Below are 20114 nucleotides of genomic sequence, written 5' to 3' on the forward strand. Positions count from 1 at the left end.
GGTGCATAATTACCGTAAGGTGGTGATCATTTCGGACAAACGGCAAAATGCAATGCTCTCTAAATCCAGATAGGTCCCGACAACATCAAAGAGACGAGAGTACTAAAGGAAAAGCAACTACTATCATCGTTCCTATCTGTGTTGTTACAAATATAGTTACTTTGTCACTCAAGTCAATCCTGAAGTACAAATAGCTCTGCAAAATGACCGCATTGAGCACTTTCCCGACCAGCAGTGATACAATCTAACCTCTCTCTCTCTCTCTCTCTCTCTCTCTCTCTCTCTCTCTCTCTCTCTCTCTCTCTCTCTCTCTCTCTCTCTCTCTCTCTCTCCTCTCTTTTTCAGGATTGACTGGAGTGACAAAGTAACCGAGTTGTGACTCTGCGTTTTCCGCTCTGTGTCATCAGACAACTGAAGAATTCTAGCTCCCAGCATACCTGGAATCTTTGTCGGCACCTGATTGCAAAGAGGTTGGTATGTAGCGTGCAGGTATAGTTCATTAAGTAAAATTTTACTTAATAAACTATACCTGCGACCCCACCTTTTGTAGAATGTTGACTTTTACTGGCCAAATATTCAAGTTGTGGATTTAGCAAGCCATTTCACGTTTTTGTTTCAGTTATGTTTCACTTTCTTCAGTATTTATATGATCTGACAAACTAACAAAAAACCCAATGAACTAATAAGCAGCCTGACTTACCAGACTTGTGTAGGATGGGCAGCTGCAGTATTTGTTCGAGATACATGAACATTTTGCCTATCTTTGAAACGTAATGCAGACATGGACACCATTGCCTAACTCTAACAGATGAATGCAGTAATGAACATTGTTGCATAAATCTCTTAGTAAAAAGTACGTAGGACTAGTTTGGAATCACTCTTATTTTCCAACTTTAGAAATATCCCTATTAGACTTTACTCTCCGGGGATATACCAGATAAGATGAAAGGCAAAGACAAGTGACAGAGGATACCATTGAAATCTGTACTTATGGGCAGCCAGACCTGTAGGGACGAGAAGTACTACATTCTTTGAGCCAAGTTGTGGAAGGCCAGTTGCATTAAGGCATGTTTGGTGTTTGGTTTGAGTAGCCAATAAACTTTCTCCGCATAGCGGGTGGAGGTATGAAAAGCAAAAAGCCAAAGTCTGGTATAGGAACCGAAGCAAGATGGCAAGGAAGAGAAAGCAGGATATTTAATACCTTGAAATAAGGACCCCTCAATGCACGATGGAAGATACCAAGGAGGTGTAGGAGACTGGCAGAGGCAAGATAGAAGTGGAGCTGTGCAGCCCTGTCGGAAAGATTGGACACATTGCTGGCAAGCATGCCTGGGTGTGGGGCTTCTCCATGAATCGCACAGGACCGGAGCTGTGATCCCTTTTGTTCAAGCTGCCGCTCCTCTCGCTGCTGAGGTCAGACTCTGCAACTGTGCTATTAGATGAAAAAAGGCCTGGCCACAATTCTGGGGGACATATGCTGAGTCTTCCAGCAAGAAATCCATAGAAAAATGCTCATTAGCTCTACTGGCTGCCAGCGAGCAACAAAGCCAAGATACACCTCAGGATTCCATTACGGGAAGGCTCCATTAACTTGGATGGTACCTGAAACCCGAGTCACTGCCTGTTCAACTCGGGTGACAAACAGAAGACTTTTTATCCCCAAAGGTGTTAATGTTCTATTGTTACGTTTATCTTATCCAGTTGGTGCTATGATAGGAACGTCAGGGCTATAACGAGTCACTCAATACCACGGGCACACACAGATGCTTGCACATGAAACTATATTGACTGGAAAAATTTAACAACCCACCTTTCGACGTCAAGTAATCTAGTGTCTTTTTTAATTTAGGCTCCAAACTAAGTTTTAGAAATATGGTGAAACAAAATATCGTTCTTCGTTCATTTTCATTCAAGTTTCCTATTTTCGGACGCTTCACTTCAGTAACGCGCATTGATCATATATGCAAATGAGATCAGAACAGCATGGAACGTTCTTTCCACGTGTACAGCATTTTCATGCACATGCTAACAACGTAACGTGTCCTATGTTTTTACTTTGACATCTCCGATAAAAAGCACGAATGAATTGCTAGCCAGAAACCTATTGTATACAGTATGGCCACTCTTACATATAAGAAAGGAGTAATGGTAGAGGCAGTTGACGAGGCCGGCCGGTGGACGGTCGCAAGAGTAATTGACACAGAACCAGAAGACAATGGAAAAATTGCAATGGAAAATGCATGTTTTCATGGGATAAAGTTTTAAAAAAAGTCAGAAAAATTAAATTTGATATCACTCGGGCCTGTCATCAACTGCATTCAGTTTGCAAGGATAATAGCAAAATTTCACCAGACTATTGTGTAGAATCATATTTAGCTCATGACGAACAAACATTTTGAAATACATGTTAGAATAAGGTTTTCACAACCCAGAAAACGATTCGCCAGAATCCTGACCAGTCTGGCTGTACAAAGTTTTTTACTGATTTAAATAAAATTAACTGAAAATCAAATAGTTTATTCAATTCCATGAATTAGGAACACAATTTTCAGTGATTTAATTCACGGTATTAATTTCACAATAAAACGAATTCGCGAGCTGATTATTGATTTTTGGTGATGTTGAATATAATTGAAAAAGAGAGCTAAATTCCAGTGTTCATGTTTCATAAAATCCCAAACTGACGACACCGAACGCCAACCTGTACGACACCGTATGTGTACAACGCACCTGCAGTCGACCAGTCGATTGTGACACAGTAAGCTTACACACAATGCAATATCGGTCGACCTGAAATTTGACACTGTGATCGACGTAGCGTTTCAAAAGTACGAAAAATGAGACCAAGTAATTGTTTGTTTATTTAGATTTGATCTAAAACCTCCGACAACCAACAGACAAAGTCCTACTCTTACGCAGAAAATCAAAGTTTTCAAGCGTCGACTTTCTCTTCCGCTATGCACACAACCACGGCCCCTCCACAAAACGCGATGTCGATCGACTTGAATATTGACACTATGATCGACCATGGATGGATTGACGTGGCGTTTCAAAAGTATGAAAAATGAGACTCAGTAACTTTTGGTCGCTTTACATTTGATCAAAAACCTACCAAACCCATCAGACAAGGCCCTACTCTTACGCAGAAAACCAAAGCTCTCAAGCGTCGATTTTCTCTTCCGCGTTTGAGACTCTTTCTTCAAACGTCGGCTTTATTCGGAAATGGTCGGCTATTCGTGGGCGTAACGTCAGTCCAATGGTAAGCTATACCCGACGTGACCGTCGGAATAATTCGGGCTGTAGTCGGGAAAGCAAGGTTGACCTCGAGAGCGATTCCCAGTACAGTACAACATGTTCGCAGATCGCGGTACTACAGGCTGATACTAGATAGCAACAAGTTCACCGCGTAAATTGCTAGACTACATATAGCCACATCGGCACTTCTGAAATGTTATCTCCGGCTTGCAAGACAACAAAAATATCACAATATTATTATCAAAACCAGAATTTCGGGGCTAGAGAGCGAAACATTGCTGAAAAGTAGCCGGCCAAAATACGGAAGTAGCCAGTTTGGCCGGAATCCGGCTAAAAATGAATACGCTGCAAACAGAGAGGCCTGTTGCGATGGAGAAGTAGCCTTTGGCTTTTTGACCAGAAAAAATAAGTGAGCGTTTATTGATAATTCAAAGACTGGATCCGTTGACACTAAATTTTGCTCGTGACTTTCATTGCATTGCATGCACCTTTCCAAAATGATACTCATCTTCAGTTTGTCTCCTTTCGATCGTACAGAGATATTGTGTGACAGGAAAACTTGTGTAGTTCAAAGGGTGATGATCTTTTTGAACGTCAAACCGTACGCTCAACCAGCTAAAATAGCTTTTCATATGCAAAATCAGCGTACGTTAAACTGCTGGAATTGTTTAAACAGTATTTTATTGAAAGGGATTCTATAGTACCATAGTTTTTGTAAACTCTTCATGCAAATTAATGAACTAAATTATGACCTCAAAGAAAGAGCAAGTGCTGGACGGCACTTTTAATGCTGGTCGAAAATCCAGAGTTCCGTCATCAAGTCAGGCGCCGACCGGCGTGGGCCATGCTAAAAGTAGGCCCGCAGAGCTAATGTTTTGTTTACCTTAAAAGATATTCTGTTCGCATATATTGACATAGAGATTAATCCTCTGATAACCAACTCGGGTAAGTTGGGTACGTATAAGTTAATGGAGCGTTCCCATAATGCAAGGGTGAGGTCTTCCACAACAGTGTAGGGAAAGAGATCTACTAGAACCCCTACGTGTCCTAGAAATCCCCCACAAAGGCTAGAACAGTGACACAAAAAGCTCTGTTTCCGCACACTGTCCTTTCGCATTTCTTTGTGAACAAAAGCCCCCTTCTGCTAGGGTGCTCGGAGACATAGCCTAAAAAGCCTGTGCTGTACTATTTGCAGGATGGCTCACCAAGGAGGTTTTTACATGATGAACTTATTGAAGTACACTCTGGCACCCCACTGCCACCAAATGGGGTTCTAAAGCATTGAGAGCAGCTCCCCAGAGAGCAGCTTACGTGAGTTCCAAACTCAAATGTACATGACATACAATAATTGCATAGTCAAACCTAAAAAATGTTCTTTTTAACACTGTCTCCCAACACATGCCAAAATATATTTTAAGGAATCCATGAAGTGTACTTTATGAACTTGGTACGCGAAACAAAACATCTAAACAATATCACAAGACAAACTGTCATTGGAGAGTTTGTTGCAAATTGTGTAATGAAAGATGAAACAAGCTTCTGTTCTGATAACATGTTCCAGATTTCATGACATGCTCAAAAACCATAACTTTATCTTTTACTAAAATAGTATGAAACTATTTTCCTATAAACTTAAACTTAAACTATAATCCAGAGGGGACTATGTCATACTAACTTACCTTGAAAAAAATTCAAACTGTGTATCATATTGAAAAAAATCTACTAGGGTCACGGAGCGAATTAAAAAAACCAACAAAACCCAACAGAAGCAGTGGAATGATTATTAGTGTGCAAAGTGGCTGTATTATATGTCAAGGTAAAAAAAAATTGTAGCTTTGAAATTTCTGGACGGTACAAAAGGCTCAGTGGTACGAATGTTTATTCATTGTTGACATCGTATCGATCTGATTGACACAACAATGTTTGATGCATCCCCTCGTGATTGACAGCTGTTTGAAAGCTTTCACCTATTGTTCTTCGGATGCTTCGAACACGTCCACAGCATCGCGACAGTTTTGGCATCAAAAATCAACTTAAAATGGAAATAATGAGAGAATTTCACCAACAAGGTGATGCCACGAGTATTAACAAAAGTAATATTTGGAATGGGTTGGGTTGGGTTCACTTTAAATTTGAAAATGCAAAGGGGGTCATGTATTTTTCCAACACCATTAATTTTCTTAAGTATTTGTCCTGTTAAAAAGTAGTTTAAGTGTTCAAAACATTTTTGGGAGATAAAATGATTCGCTGCATTATTTCACTCTCGGTAGTCATTTAACTGTAAATCTGAACAAAAGTATAATATCTGTCAAATAAACATCTTGCCTTGTCAACTCTGAGGCTTATCTTATTGTAAATCGAGCTCACTGAGGGCATGAACAATTCTATTACTTACATATTAGAAATATAGCAAGCTTTTGTAAGGGAAAATATTTAACAGTGACCTGTTGACCTCTATTACCATGGAAAGTGAAATAAGTTTAGTTGAAATTCCAATATCATTACTGTTGTCCACATCTAAACCTTCAAACACCCTATTTGAATAAAGTACATTTGTATCAATTGTCAAACACCTCAGTAAGCACAGAATGTGTTTGTTTGCATTGTAAAAAAAAAATATTCATAGTTTTCTCATAGACTCCAATGTATAGTGAATCTACATTTCAGTGAGATTCAGAAATCAAATTTCTTGCATACATATCAACTTTTAACCATTCTAGTCTAATGAAGTCCTTTCAAATGAATTATCTAAGGTCTATAAATACACAGATTAAAACAAAAACAAACTGAATGGATAATGTACAATTCTGATGATGTATTATGTGTATCGTTATTTACAGAAATTGAAGGACGTAAACGGGGCTATCCAAGGACTAGCATGAAGCTGAAGACATTTGATAGTTGTGTGTGTTTCTTCTGAGGACAGCGAGCATGACAGAAGTTGCAAGGGTGGTGACTTTATTCGGAGACACTTGCCATGGGATAGAGAAAGAAGTGAAACTGCGTACAGTATGGAAAAACACTTGCATCAAAGGAAATGCATATTGAGGCTACCTTGCATTGAGGGCGTGGCCTCAATCAGACCAGAGCCTGAGGATGAGGATGGTGGGCCATGAGCCGTTATACAGACAAATGACAATATCAACAGCGCTGACAACTCATTACAGGACAATGTTTAATGTATAAGCATATGTTTTTGCATTTTCTTGATTCAGTAAAAAAGCTCAATGATGCATTTTTCTTTTTGAACAAAGACCACTCAACTTTTGAATTTATTGACTAGATACAGGCTGTACTCATGTTTTTACACCGACCAAGTCATAAACAGTGATTATTTGTATAATTGTATTTTTGGGCAATTTTTTTTCTATTCTTGGTCAAGAAATCTTCTCTGAGACCACAACTCCAATTGGTTTGAAAGTTGGTGTGGAGGTTTTTAGTGTACAGCTCAGTAAGACTGTTTCAAATTGTGGTGAAGTTTGCATAATTGTATTTTTGGCAAAATTTTTACCATTGTCTTTAGCCAAGTCGTTTTTTAAATCGCTGCTACAATTGTACAGACGTTCAATGAATGACTTGAAATATTGGTTTCAAAAAGTCTGTTTGTGATTTGTCTGTTGTTTGTGATTTTTTTTAAAACCACAGCTCTTGTTTAACACATGTGTCAATTATTGTAAATATTTCATTGGAACAGTATTGTTTAGAGAATAAAAAAGACTTTTTAATTGCATAACAGTTGTATGAACTTAAATTGTTGATTTGTGTAGTGTAACATGTGAGTATGAGTAAAATGAAAGAATACTAGTATATCATGAGAATACCGGTAATACATTTTAATCAATAATGGTAGATATTGTGCATACCATCCTATGGCAATATGCCTGCACATAATTCTGTAAACACGAAAGGGAAGAATGCAGAAAAGATATTAAATATCCGCGCTGTACATTATGTATCAAGTTGGTCCTGTTTGTTTCCCCATAATAGAACTAACCGCCCAATATCTATTTTCTAAGCATGTCTGTGCATCATTACCGGTGTAATTGTTGATAATTGCACTGAAGTAAGGCTTTTTGAAATGGATCTGTCAAAAATAACATAAAGGATACAGAGGCCATGTTTAGAAGCAGAATACAAGGTTATACAATTATGAAAATAAAATGATGAAACAGTACAAAATGTGCAAAAGGTACAGATTACTGTTTCAAGTAAATACCGATTCGTGGGAAATTCAAAAAATTAAAAGGAATGACAGCAGAGCAGTGATATTTTATGCAACTTCACGCAAGGTACCATGGGAAAATTTAAGGCAAGAGGGTGGATTACCATGATCACTAATTTCACGCAGAATCCATTCAAATCCTGCACAGGATTATTCAGGAGACTGTCTTATGGAATCCATTAAAATGCTGTAATGGATTCTGCTGTGGGTTCTAAAAGTGTTCCGTATATAGAAGAATCCATAATTGGATACCTTAGGATTCCTGAGTACCCACAATGGATATCTCTGGATTCCTTGGATTCTGATTGAATCCTTAACTCTGTGGGCATATAAATATCAAAACTGAATAAATGAAGGTGTAAACTTTAGCAGACTGTGATGTTTAGCGGTTGGCTGTAGCACAGTCGTCATACACGGCAATGCAGGAAGTCCGGAAATGGAATAAACCGGCCATGGCCGCTATAGCCTGCACCTATCGCTAAAGTTTGAAGACTGCTTTCCTGCACCAAAAGCCGCAATAATTCATTCAAAAAACCCCGCATCGATGGCTTCCAATACATCTCTGAAATCATATCTTGTATGCTTTTGTGTTGAAGACGATGCATTTTTGAGTGTGGTTTCCAAAAATCGAACACTTTCATAAAACGAAGGCTTTTTACAACAGCTGCCGTTGATGATTTTAAAGTAGATCCAGGCTGTCTAATGTTGGTCCCTGATCCTTGAAAAATGTAAATAAAGTAGAAATGCAGAGCGACTGAGGGCTAGTGTATACTAAGGTCAAAGTCAAAATTCATAGAAATTTTCATTCTGTTCTACCAACAATCACTTGAAATGACTATTTTCAGTGGTGAACCACAGAGGCAAACTGCATCCTAAATTGTGCAAGTGAGATAACAATAGCTGCTAAAGTTCTTTTGCTGGATAAAGATTACTTTGTAGATGATCATAATGACATATTTCTGTAAGCAATGCTTGAAATAAAACTTGTAACTTACCGTTTGTGGTTGATGAACTGTTTTGACCAGTTTGTAAAAAGCTAATTTGGAACCGTGTATTGGTAGATGGGGTGGTGGGGGTACGTACCAAACATCCACATGTTTGGTGGTTGGTATGGCTTGGCCCCTGTAATTTTCATATGGCCCCCTGTTTCAAAACTTAGTGAAACCCCTGCATTGTCTTTTGCAAAGTCTTTTTTTAACATCACCATGATTGCTTTAATACAAGAAGTCCAATTGATGGCTTTAAAATATTTGTTTCAAAAAGTCTGTTGTTGAAAGGGATATTGACATTGAAATTGACAGTTTATAAAGCTCAGCTGATAGATAGCACACAGCCATATGTGTTTATACAAAAGATGAAGTATATGTTCACTGCGGCCCGGCAGCGCCCTGTTTTGTCCAATGCTTCGTGGAGTGCGTATACCTATATTTGGGTCATGACTGAGGTCATTTACCGTAGTTACTGTAAATCAATATGGCGGCGCCCATGTTAGTCATCGCTACAGTTGTCAAGCGTAAGCTACGCAACGCAAAGTTTGAGCTTATGAGAAGCAAGGGCGATTTCCATTATGACCTACATGGCCTTTTCGATGAACTAGATGCCAATGTTGACCCTGCAATCAAGAAACGTGATAAAATCACAGCTGACAAGGTAAAGCTCCGCCAGATAGAGGTGTACCCAATATTTGAGTGTGAAATGAGACATTGGCGATCAGCAGTGACCCAGAAATTGAAACCCTCTTGCTCAATGCGGAATCCATGGAAGGGAACCTTCAGCAGAAATATCCCCGCAGAAGTGTTTGGGCTTATTCGGCTGTATTCAACCCGCAATTCAATGGGCACTGAAGAGTCTGAAATACCATGTACAGTAACTCTGAAATTTACCTGGTTGAACAAAGTCAACTATGTCCTTGGCCGTGGAGCCCGCTACGAAAATCAGCAGCTGTTACTGATGTCAGTGAAGGCTCTGCGTATGGAAGTTATCTGTATCGATGACAAGCCCTTGATCGGCTAACAAAAAACAGGAAACCGCAAAACCGCAAAAAGTGATAAAGAAATGTAAATAGGTATGGAATAGTTTCTATAAAAATCTCTACATATGTATATCAACCTGAGGAATAAGATTTTGACCCATAGCACGATGCTCAATGGAATAGCCAGTATTATTGTGAAAGGCGTTAGTCATATCAAACTACTGACGTGCTACAAAATAATTAATCTTTCCACCTTTCAGCTTGGTGAAAAACGCTTTTATTGATTCGCCAAAGGCCTGTGGATGCGCTTATTTTTGCACAAGTTCTACATGGACATAGGAAAAAGTTCGACTCACCCCCTGGATTGTTGCGCATACAACTGACTGTTTCAGTGAATCCGACATGGTGAGAGTTCTCGAATCAAAAACTGTACTGTAGCCGTGCTCGAATACAAATGTCTTCCCATTAAATTACGTCATTTTTATACAAGAGTTAGCATTCCAAAGTCTGTCACCCTGTTTTTTTTCAAAGTTTGGAGTAGAGGGCTGCATTTCCATCTGAATAATTGAACGACGTGAAACGCAAACATTTCCATCGCATATGTTCCGGCAGTATGTATAGTAGAAATACTGTTTACGTAGCCCTGCGTACGATGCTGTGTGTTCCGCTACAGCTAATCGCCCCGCTCACCACAGCCCCGTAAAGACCCGTACGTAGGGTCGGTGACTTCAAATCCATTTTGGGACTTGACGTAAAAAGCCAAATTACTGCCGAAATTCAGCGTTCTTGGGCTCAAGTCGTATCCCAGCCTACCTCAGCTACTCGATCGCTTCCAAAAATGCCAGTCTTTTATTCACTTCTCGTAAATAACCGTCGATGTCGGCAACTCTCTCGCTAGCCCTGCGTACGATGCTGTGTGTAGCTAACACACAGCATCGTAAGCAGGGCTACTGTTGTAACGCTGCAGTTACCTAAGCCTATGAGCTTATACTCCACAAAATGGCCACAAGTTTCTGAAAGGATTTCCTAAACGTCCTACTTGATACCTTAGACACTCACATGTGATATCCTGCAAAGTATTCTCTGCAGTAATTCCAGTTTCTGTTGACATTCCATCATTTTTAAAGCTAACGACACGATAGCACGAGATCGGAGACGTTCTACTGTCACACGCACGCACTCTCAATTGCGCATGCTCTGGGAATCGCGTCGCGCCTCTGAAGGGCGTGCGCGTGTTCCAACAGAGAAGAACGCGAATCGCAGGGTCTCTGCCAGACCAAAGGTTATCATAATGTTGCTTGGATAGTCATTCGAGGCGGGCGGCCGCAGGTCGCCATTTACTTGGAAAAAAAAAAACAAGTAAATGGCGACCTGCGGCCGCCCGCATCGAACGACTATCCAAGCAACCTTACGATAACCTGTGTGCCAGACTACACTGGTTAGATTTATATAGGCCCTAATGAACTTTTAGTAACACCCCTAATGTATGGAAAATATTCGTTCGATGGTCGCAGCATAGCAATTTCACTGCAGAGGAGAGAGAGAGAGAGAGAGAGAGAGAGAGAGAGAGAGAGGGGGGGGGAGAGAGGGAGAGAGAGAGTGAGTTCATTTATATTGGAAATCCTTTTCATAGTCGTGACTTTTGATAGAAGAAAACTGCGCTGCACATACATCAATGGGAAGTCACCCCTATTGACAAAATTGAAATATACAACACCTCTTTATCAGAATTCCCACACAGCCTCAATGAACTATTATCAGATTTCTATATAATACTTATAGCCCCTTAACTTCTTAATATAAGTATTATATAGAAATAATAACGCGAATAATAATAGGTTCAATTTCCGAGAAAATTTCACCATAAGGTATTTTAGGTCGAAAAGACCAAATGAGATATCGATTTCACTGAACCATGTTTCCATGGTAACCATTTTAGGGGTTGAAAATTTCAGCTTTTCTAATATCCCATGAAAAGTTACTTTGATTGATATGAAAATTACCTAGTGGGGGAGTTCGGGTCAGAGAACACACAAAAAGACTGATCTTAATGTTTCGAGTTGCCATGGAAACCATTTTGGGATTGAAAGTGTTACTTTTTCCCTAATTCCTATTAAGGAACTACTGATTGATTTAAAAAAAATTGATAATAAGGGTTTTCTTGTTAGCACACCAAAAGCCACTCATTTTAATGTGAGATGTTTCCATGGTAACCATTCAGGAGTAAAAATTACCAGTTTTTCAAAGATTCCACCTAAAATCCAGTAACCAACAGAATATGTTATATCAAAGGGATATTTTGGGTTAGAAAGACCAAATATCCAGTGTAAAAATCCAGTAATCAACAGAAATATTATACCAAAGGGTTATTTTTGGTTAGAAAGACAAAACATGATATCCATTTTTATTGCCCTGTGTTTCCATAGTAACCTATTTGCATTTTAAAATTTCAAAGTTTTTCCAATTTCCATTAAAAGTAATCCCAGTTACTATGCAAATGCTCTCCTAAGTGTATTTATCACAGCATGAACTCCATGTTCATTTTCGTTTCATGTTGCCATGGTAACCATTTAGGTAACCACAGTTTTTTATTTAAAACCATGCATATTTTAGATCAGGGGTATCTTTTTCCGTTAACCAGACAAGAAAAGGCTATTTTACGAGATTCTGCCCATGAAGTGAATTTTCTATTATTTGATGTGTATACTTGCACACCTTTAATACCCAAGGAAACAGGTATAATGGACGACAGTGGGACTCAAAAGTTTTGTGACCTATCAACAACCCGAGTTGTATGCAAATTTTAAAGTTGCCATGACAACCTGACATCAACATGGCCTTTTCAGCTCTGAGACATACTGTAGCAGGGCTAAAATTTGGCCATGGCCCTTCTGCCGGGAGGAGGCATAATTTCTGTGTCATTGTGATTGATACATTATTATCAAAATGCAACAATAATGCATTTTATTGGCAATCGTTTCCTGTGCCTCACATTCAAGTACGTCAGTTCAGATATTGAAACTTTGTTGCAAAGTTCCACTGCACGGCCGGTCTTCTTCCTAATTTCCAGAATAAAGTCACATTATGTGCCCAGCTTGGTTGACTGCATTTATCTACCTCGTCCCAAAGTGACGGATGGATCTTTCCACCCTTCAGCTTGGTGAAAAACGCATTTATTGATTCGCCAAAGGCCTGTTGATTCGCTTATTTTTGCACGAGTGCTACATGGACATAGGAAAAAGTTCGACTCACCCTAGCCCTCTCGATTGTTGAATACAACGACAGTCCATGATGAGAGTTCTCGAATAAAAAACTGTAGCCGTGCTCGAATACAAATGTCTTCTCATTAAATTACGTCATTCTTGATATACAAGAGTTAGCATTCCAAATCTGTCACCCTGTTTTTTTTCAAAGTTTGGAGAAGGGCAGCATTTCCATCTGAATGATTGAACGACGTGAAACGCAAAATTCCATCGCATATTATCCGGCAATATGTACACTGTACAGTAGAATTGTATACGCTGCAGTTACGTAAGCTTATAAGCTTATACTCCACAAAATGGCCACAGGCAGCGTGAACTTTCTGAAAGGATTTCCTAAACGTCCTACTTGTTACTTAACAGACTCACATGTGATGTCCTAAAAGGTATTCTCTGCAGTAATTCCAGTTTCTGTCAACATGCAAAGCTGAACGACATGATTATAGCAGGAGACGTAGTGCAGCTTACACTCACGCGCACGTTCACTCAATTGCGCATGCTCAATTGGCAGACTACACTGGCAAACGAATGCGCATGCGTAAAGTTATATTTGTAGCACAGATCTCGCGGAAACTCATGCCTTTGCTCTATTTCCATCCCAAAACTTCCTTGATTGCTTACATTTAATGCACATGACAAAATAAAACCAGCAACGTCAGCATAGGGAGAGGGTTTATGGTTTTCGCCACAACTCCAAATGCCACGCTGAAGATACGTTTACAAGGCCAATTACAATGGCATGACTCTGCACAGTCGCTGTGCCTTGTTTTGTGCATGCCCACGACTGCCACGATGGGCCTGCATTCAAAGGCTACGCTGTGTAGTCAGCAGCTGTGAGCACGCGCTGCCAGACACAGTGACTGTCAGTTTTTGCAAGTATATGAATATTATACTGCCCTGTGTTTCCATAGTAACCTATTGGAGTTTTAAAATTTCAAAGTTTTTCCTAATTCCATTAAAAGTAATCCCAGTTACAATTCAAATACTCTCCTAAGTGTATTTATCACAGCATGAACTCCATGTTCATTTTTGTTTATTGTTGCCATGGTAACCATTTAGGTAACCATAGTTTTTTATTTAAAACCATGCATATGTTAGATCAGGGATATCTCTTTCCGTTAACCAGACAAAAAAGGCTACTTTACGAGATTCTGCCCATGACGTGAATTTTTAGTCTTTTGATGTGTATACTTGCAAACCTTTAATACCCAAGGAACCAAGTATTATGGACGACAGTGGGACTCAAAAGTTTTGTGACCTATTTACAACCCGTTTCACTCTCAGAATTGTATGCAAATTTTAAAAGTCGCCATGACAACCTGACAACAACATGGCCTTTTCAGCACTGACACATAATGTAGCACGGCTAAAAATTGGCCATGGCCCTTATCTGCCGGGAGGATGCATAATTTCTGTGTCATTGTGATTGATAAATTATCATCAAAATGCAACGATAATGCGTTTTTCTTGGCCATCGTTTCCTGTGCCTGTCATTCAAGTACGTCAGTTCAGATATTGAAACTTTGTTGCAAAGTTCCACCGCACGGCCGGTCGTCTTTGTAATTTATCATATACCTAGATTCACGTACCCATGTAAACCTATGGGAAAAGGCGCTCTTACAGGTGTGTAATAAGTTGCTGTATCACGAACCAGGACACTTTGTCTAAATATGGACATTCACGCGCAGTTCTTAACTACTTTCAGTGTGGTTGCTATGCGCGTTGCTATTTGTACACTTCCCAACTTGTAAACAAATCAGCGCGAGATTCAAAAAATGTTGTCTGCGTTCTTCAGTTCTCAGTGCTGATCAAAACACCATGGCACAAGCTGATGAAATAATGCAGTGATTGCAGGAAATTCCGCAGAAAATCTAAACAGTATCTTGTTCGGTGATATCGATGATGGCTCTGAAACGACAATCACCTGTGCATCCGCAATAGGAAACGAAGACATGGATTCCGTGAACAATTTCATAAAATCTCAGCGAAAGTTCAGTACCGTAAGAACGACCTAGAGAGATGTAAACAAAGTACGACGATTTATCGAGACTTGGTATGATGACCATCGTGAGCTGTCTGACATCCCAGCAACTGCCCTGAATGAATACCTAGTGGCGTTTTTCATCAATATGAAGAAAGACGATGGGAGCGAGTACGAGCCTGATTCAATCTCGGCAGTGAAACACAGCATTGAGAGGTATTTTTCGGAAAAGCGATACGGCGTTTCTCTAAATAATAAGCAATTCGACCTAGCTAACAAAGCACTGAAGGCAAAGCGGATGCAGCTCAAGAAGCGTGGGATGGGCGGAAAGCCTCAAGCATCTGAGGCAATTCCTCCCGAGGAAGAAAACGCTATGTGGAAGTCTGGCGTTCTTGGAAAGAAGGACGGTGAAACTATCATCTTCACGCTGTGGTACATCTTTACGAAGAACTTTGGACTCCGCGGTCGCGACAAACATAAAAAAGTGACCTTCGGCGATATAAAAACTACAGAGAGACAACTCCGGACACTTGTTCCTAGAATTTCGCGAGCGTGACATGAAGACTAGAGACGGAAAGTATATGGATTGTCGCTCCGTCCCCCCTCGCATGTTTGAAGCTCCCGGAAGTGACGGTGACCCGATTTCGATCTACCGCAAGTTCATCAATTGTAGACCCATTGACGCGCGCGACGATGATAGTCTGTTTTACCTTCAACCGATCCCGTCTCATAAGATCAACTCCATGCTGTGGTTTTATCCGTGACTGATGGGTAAAAACAAGCTTGGATCTTTCATGCAAAGGGCTGCAAAATCTATGTCATTTGCTGGACGCAAAACAAATCACTCCGTTCGCAAAAAAACAGTGCAAACCTTAAGCAGAGCCGGCGTTCCGCCTCAGCAGATCATCAAGATCACTGGCCATAAAATGTGTCGAGTCTCCATCAATGACCACCGCCGTATTTTAGGCATTCTGACAGATGTCGCCAATCAGCAGAGGTACAGTTCTGAGCCTGCCATGATGACAGGCGTTGTTACGTGCAGGGAAAACGAACAAAAGGGGTGAACTCAGCAGTTAACGTTTAAACAAAATTTATTACGAAAATAAAACTAATTGCTAAGTCAGGGATAGAGTACAAGCTTTCAAAGTGTACAGACTTCTTATCTCAGCTGGGACGGCAGAGCTCCAGTCTCAGAGTTGTAACAGTCAGTCGGATGAATGAACAGTCCTTTGGCTTGCAGGCTTGAAGCTGCACAAAGTCCACAGAGTAAATCCAGCGTTGACAGTGAAGGTCTTGAAAAGCCTTGAGAATGACTACTGCTGGAGTTTAGTAACACACAAGAGACACGATCCCAAAAGTCTGACTGGAAGCTGTGCACGTCCCTTTTATATACACATGCGCGTACATAAGAGCATATAAGAACAGTCTAGAACTTTTATTGACATGCTAATTACTGTTCTAAAATTATCTCTCTGACACAGCTAACTAAATTTCTAGAACATTCCAAACATGACTAATTGAATTCAAGGTTGTGAGGTCATTAAGGGCAGTGACCTTGAGAATGTTCTAGACTAATTGAACTCAGGTCATGATGAGTGTGGGGGAAAATGACCTACATAACACACCCCTCTTCAAAAAAGAAAATTTTTCAAAGAAAAATCTTTCTTTTACAAATGTAATCTTAAAAGTGTGAACAACAATAAACTCTTAATACGAGAGAGACAGTCTGCAATTAAATTGTCTCTGCCTTTGATATGTCTAATGTCAAGATTAAACTCTTGTAACATTAAACTCCATCTTAGCAATCTCTGATTTTTGCCTTTTAATTTCTGCAGAAAAACAAGAGGGTTGTGATCAATATAAACAACTATTGGCTGATTTGAAGAAGTAACATAAACTTCAAAATGCTGTAAAGCTAATATCAAAGATAAACACTCTTTTTCAATTGTAGAGTAGTTTCTCTGGGATTTGTTAAATTTGCGGTAAAAATAGCAAACAGGATGATCTACACCATGACTATCCTCTTGCAATAAAACAGCACCAGCAGCCGTATCACTAGCATCCACAGCTAATTTGAATGGCAAAGTGAAATCTGGTGCAGACAACACTGGAGCACTTTGCAGTATGGCTTTAAGTGTATCAAATGCCTGTTGGCATTGCTCTGACCAAACAAACTTTACTTTCTTTTTAAGTAAGTTAGTCAAAGGCTCAGTAATTGTGGAGAAATTTGGACAGAATTTTCTGTAGTAACCAGCCATACCAAGAAAGCGCATCAGTTGTCATTTGCAGTTTGGTATGGGAAAACTTGAAATGGCACTGATTTTGGCATCAACAGGTTTTACCTCACCCTGTCCTACAGTATGTCCGAGGTAAGTCACCCTCGCCCAACCAAACTCAGATTTGGCAAGGTTGACAGTCAACATTGCTTTGCTCAGTCTCTCAAAGAACTTCCGCATGAGCTTGATGTGTTCCTCCCAGGTGTCACTATACAGGACGACGTCGTCAACGTAAGCTGCACATCCGTCTAGCCCGGATATGACGCCGTTGATCATCCGTTGGAACGTTGCCAGAGAGTTCTCCATTCCGAATGGCATCACCTTGTACAGGAACAATCCGTCTGGTGTAACAAAGGTGGATATTTCACGAGCACGATCTGTCAGAGGGACTTGCCAAAATCCCTTCAGTAGGTCAAATTTCGTCACATACTTGGCTTTTCCCACTCGATCGATGCAGTCATCAATCCTCGGGATTGGGAAAGTGTCTGTCTTTGTTAAAGTGTTGACCTTCCTAAAGTCCGTGCACATACGATAACTGTGATCTGATTTGGGAACAAGTATGCACGGCGAACTCAAGTTACTTTTACTGGGTTCAATAAAATCATTGTCCAGCAGGTATTTGACTTCCTTCTGGAGATATTTCGCTTTTGTTGGATTCAGTCTGTATGGATGTTGTTTTACAGGCTCACTGTCCCCAACATAAACGTCGTGATAGATGACGTTTGTCCTCGTTGGAACATCTTGAAACAGGTGTTTATAATCATGGAGCAGTTCTTTCACCTGTTGTTGTTGTTCTGGCTGGAGGTGTGCCAACTTGTAGACTCCAGCTTCTCCAGGATTTCTGAGTTCTGAAGCTTGACCGAGCCCAGCTTTGAGTTTAGAGTATTTTCACTCAAGTCAGTTTCAGTATTACTATCTTCATAATGGTTTGAAGTGACTGCACTGACATATTTTGTTTTAGTAGGATTATCCCTATCCAAATAACGGCTTAAGCATATTTATGTGATATAGCTGTTTTTGTTTTCGCCTGTAAGGTGTTATTATGATGTAATTTAAATCGCTCAATTTCTTATCAATTAGATATGGCCCAAAGTAACGAGCATGGAGTGGTTTGCCAGGAACCGGAAGTAGAACAAGAACTTTTTGACCTGGTTCAAACTTCCGTTTTGAGGTGTTTTTATCATATTTGATTTTTATTGACTGCTGAGATGACTCAAGATTTTCTCTGGCTAATTCACATGCCTTAGAGAGTTTTGTACGAAAATCTGACACATATTGTAAAATATTCAGACAATCATCATCGTCTGATAGGAATTTCTCTTTAACAAGCTTAAGTTGGCCACGGACTGTATGTCCAAATACAAGCTCAAATGGGCTAAAGCAAAGAGACTCCTGAATTGACTCTCTAACAGCAAAGAGCAAAAAAATGAATTCCTTCATCCCACTGCTTCTCTGTATCGAAACAGTAGGTCCTAATCATGTTTTTCAAAGTTTGATGAAATCGCTCAAGAGCACCCTGACTTTCTGGATGATAGGCGGATGACCTATACTGTTTAATGCCTAGCTGATCCATTACTTGTTGAAAAATACCAGACATAAAGTTTGAGCCTTGATCGGACTGGACACATTTAGGGAGGACGAATAAAGTGAAAAATTTGACTAAAGCTGTCACTATAGTCTTTGTCTTTTTGTTTCTCAGTGGTATGGCTTCTGGGAACCGAGTTGATGTACACATTATTGTCAACATGTACTCATTTCCTGATCTTGTTTTTGGTAGGGGCCCAAAACAGTCTATTAGTATCCTACTAAATAGTTCTTGAAATGCAGGAATTGGCTGTAGAGGGGCCTTTGGAATGGTCTGATTTGGCTTTCCTACCATTTGACATGTGTGACAAGTTTTACAGAAATGTGCTACATCCTGCCTGAGATTAGGCCAATAAAAGTGACTGAGAATTTTATGATAAGTTTTCCTGACTCCTAAGTGACACGCCCAGGGCGTTTCATGGGCCAGGGAAAATATTTCAGCACGATAGGGCTTTGAAACCACAATTTGATGTTTTGTAGCCCAATCGTCATCAACCAAAACAGCTGGAGGTCTCCATTTACGCATGAGAATGCCAGATTTTGTATAATAGGAAACAGAGCTATCTGAAGCTTTACCTTCATCATCTACCCTGTCAAACAAAGACAAAATATCTGGGTCTTTGTGTTGTTCTGCAATCAGATTTGATCTAGAAAATGTCTGACTTTGGTCAGCAGAAGTTTTACTGGAAGTTTCAAATCCACGAGGGATAACAGAATGATCCGTGTCACACACCTGACTGAGAAAGGTGTCATTTAGTTTTACTGGAAGTTTCAAATCCACGAGGGATAACAGAATGATCCGTGTCACACACCTGACTGAGAAAGGTGTCATTTAAGTCAACATTTGTGACATATTTTGAGAGTATTTTGATTCTCGGAAGTTTTCTTTGGCATGGCTCGAGTAATAGCATATAAAGGGAAAACCGGGAATTTCCTATTCTATCGGCTCTGGATTCAGATCTAAACTAGGATTATCAGTCACAAGTGGATTAGTGATGACCTTGTCCCCGGCAAGGTTGTTTCCAAGAAGAAGGTGAATCCCTTCAAAAGGCAAAAAAGGTCTAATACCTAAAGTCACAGGTCCAGAAACAAAGTCCGAAGACAAATAGACATTATGGAGAGGAACAGGAATAAAGTCATTGCAATCTACCCCCTTAGTAAGAACTTTAGAACCTGAAAATGACTTTTCAGAAAACGGCAGGGTAGTATCTGCCAACAAAAGAGACTGGGACGCCCCGTATCTCTTAAAATTTTGACAGGGGAAGCGGAAGAGAAATCACTAGAAAGTGATATAAAACCATCATGAATAAATGGTTCGAAAATACCCATAATTCTATCTTGAGAAGAATTGACCTTGACCTCATTAATTGGGGATGAGAGGGGTTTAACCTCAGAAAATGTGTTACACACATTATTAGACTCTAATTGAGTTGATGAAGAAATAAAGCGGTGGGCTCAGATCCACTTTGACCACTTTGACCTTCACGTTTTCTTTCAATTTGAAACACTCTGACATCATATGGCCGTCTTTCTTACAATAATTACAAGAAAGTGTACCGAACTG

At 39.9% G+C, this 20114-nt stretch overlaps 1 protein-coding gene across 1 annotated transcript; it reads left to right on the forward strand.

Moving 5' to 3' along the window:
• Positions 1-14838: 14838 nt before the first annotated feature.
• Positions 14839-15246, forward strand: LOC139129192 (uncharacterized protein KIAA1958-like). The gene has a single exon (XM_070694829.1). It carries the CDS (start codon positions 14839-14841, stop codon positions 15244-15246), a length of 408 nt encoding a protein of 135 aa, XP_070550930.1.
• The last annotated feature ends 4868 nt before the right edge of the window (positions 15247-20114 follow it).

Source organism: Ptychodera flava, unplaced genomic scaffold (genome assembly GCF_041260155.1).
Source record: "Ptychodera flava strain L36383 unplaced genomic scaffold, AS_Pfla_20210202 Scaffold_98__1_contigs__length_335564_pilon, whole genome shotgun sequence".
NCBI lineage: Eukaryota > Metazoa > Hemichordata > Enteropneusta > Ptychoderidae > Ptychodera > Ptychodera flava.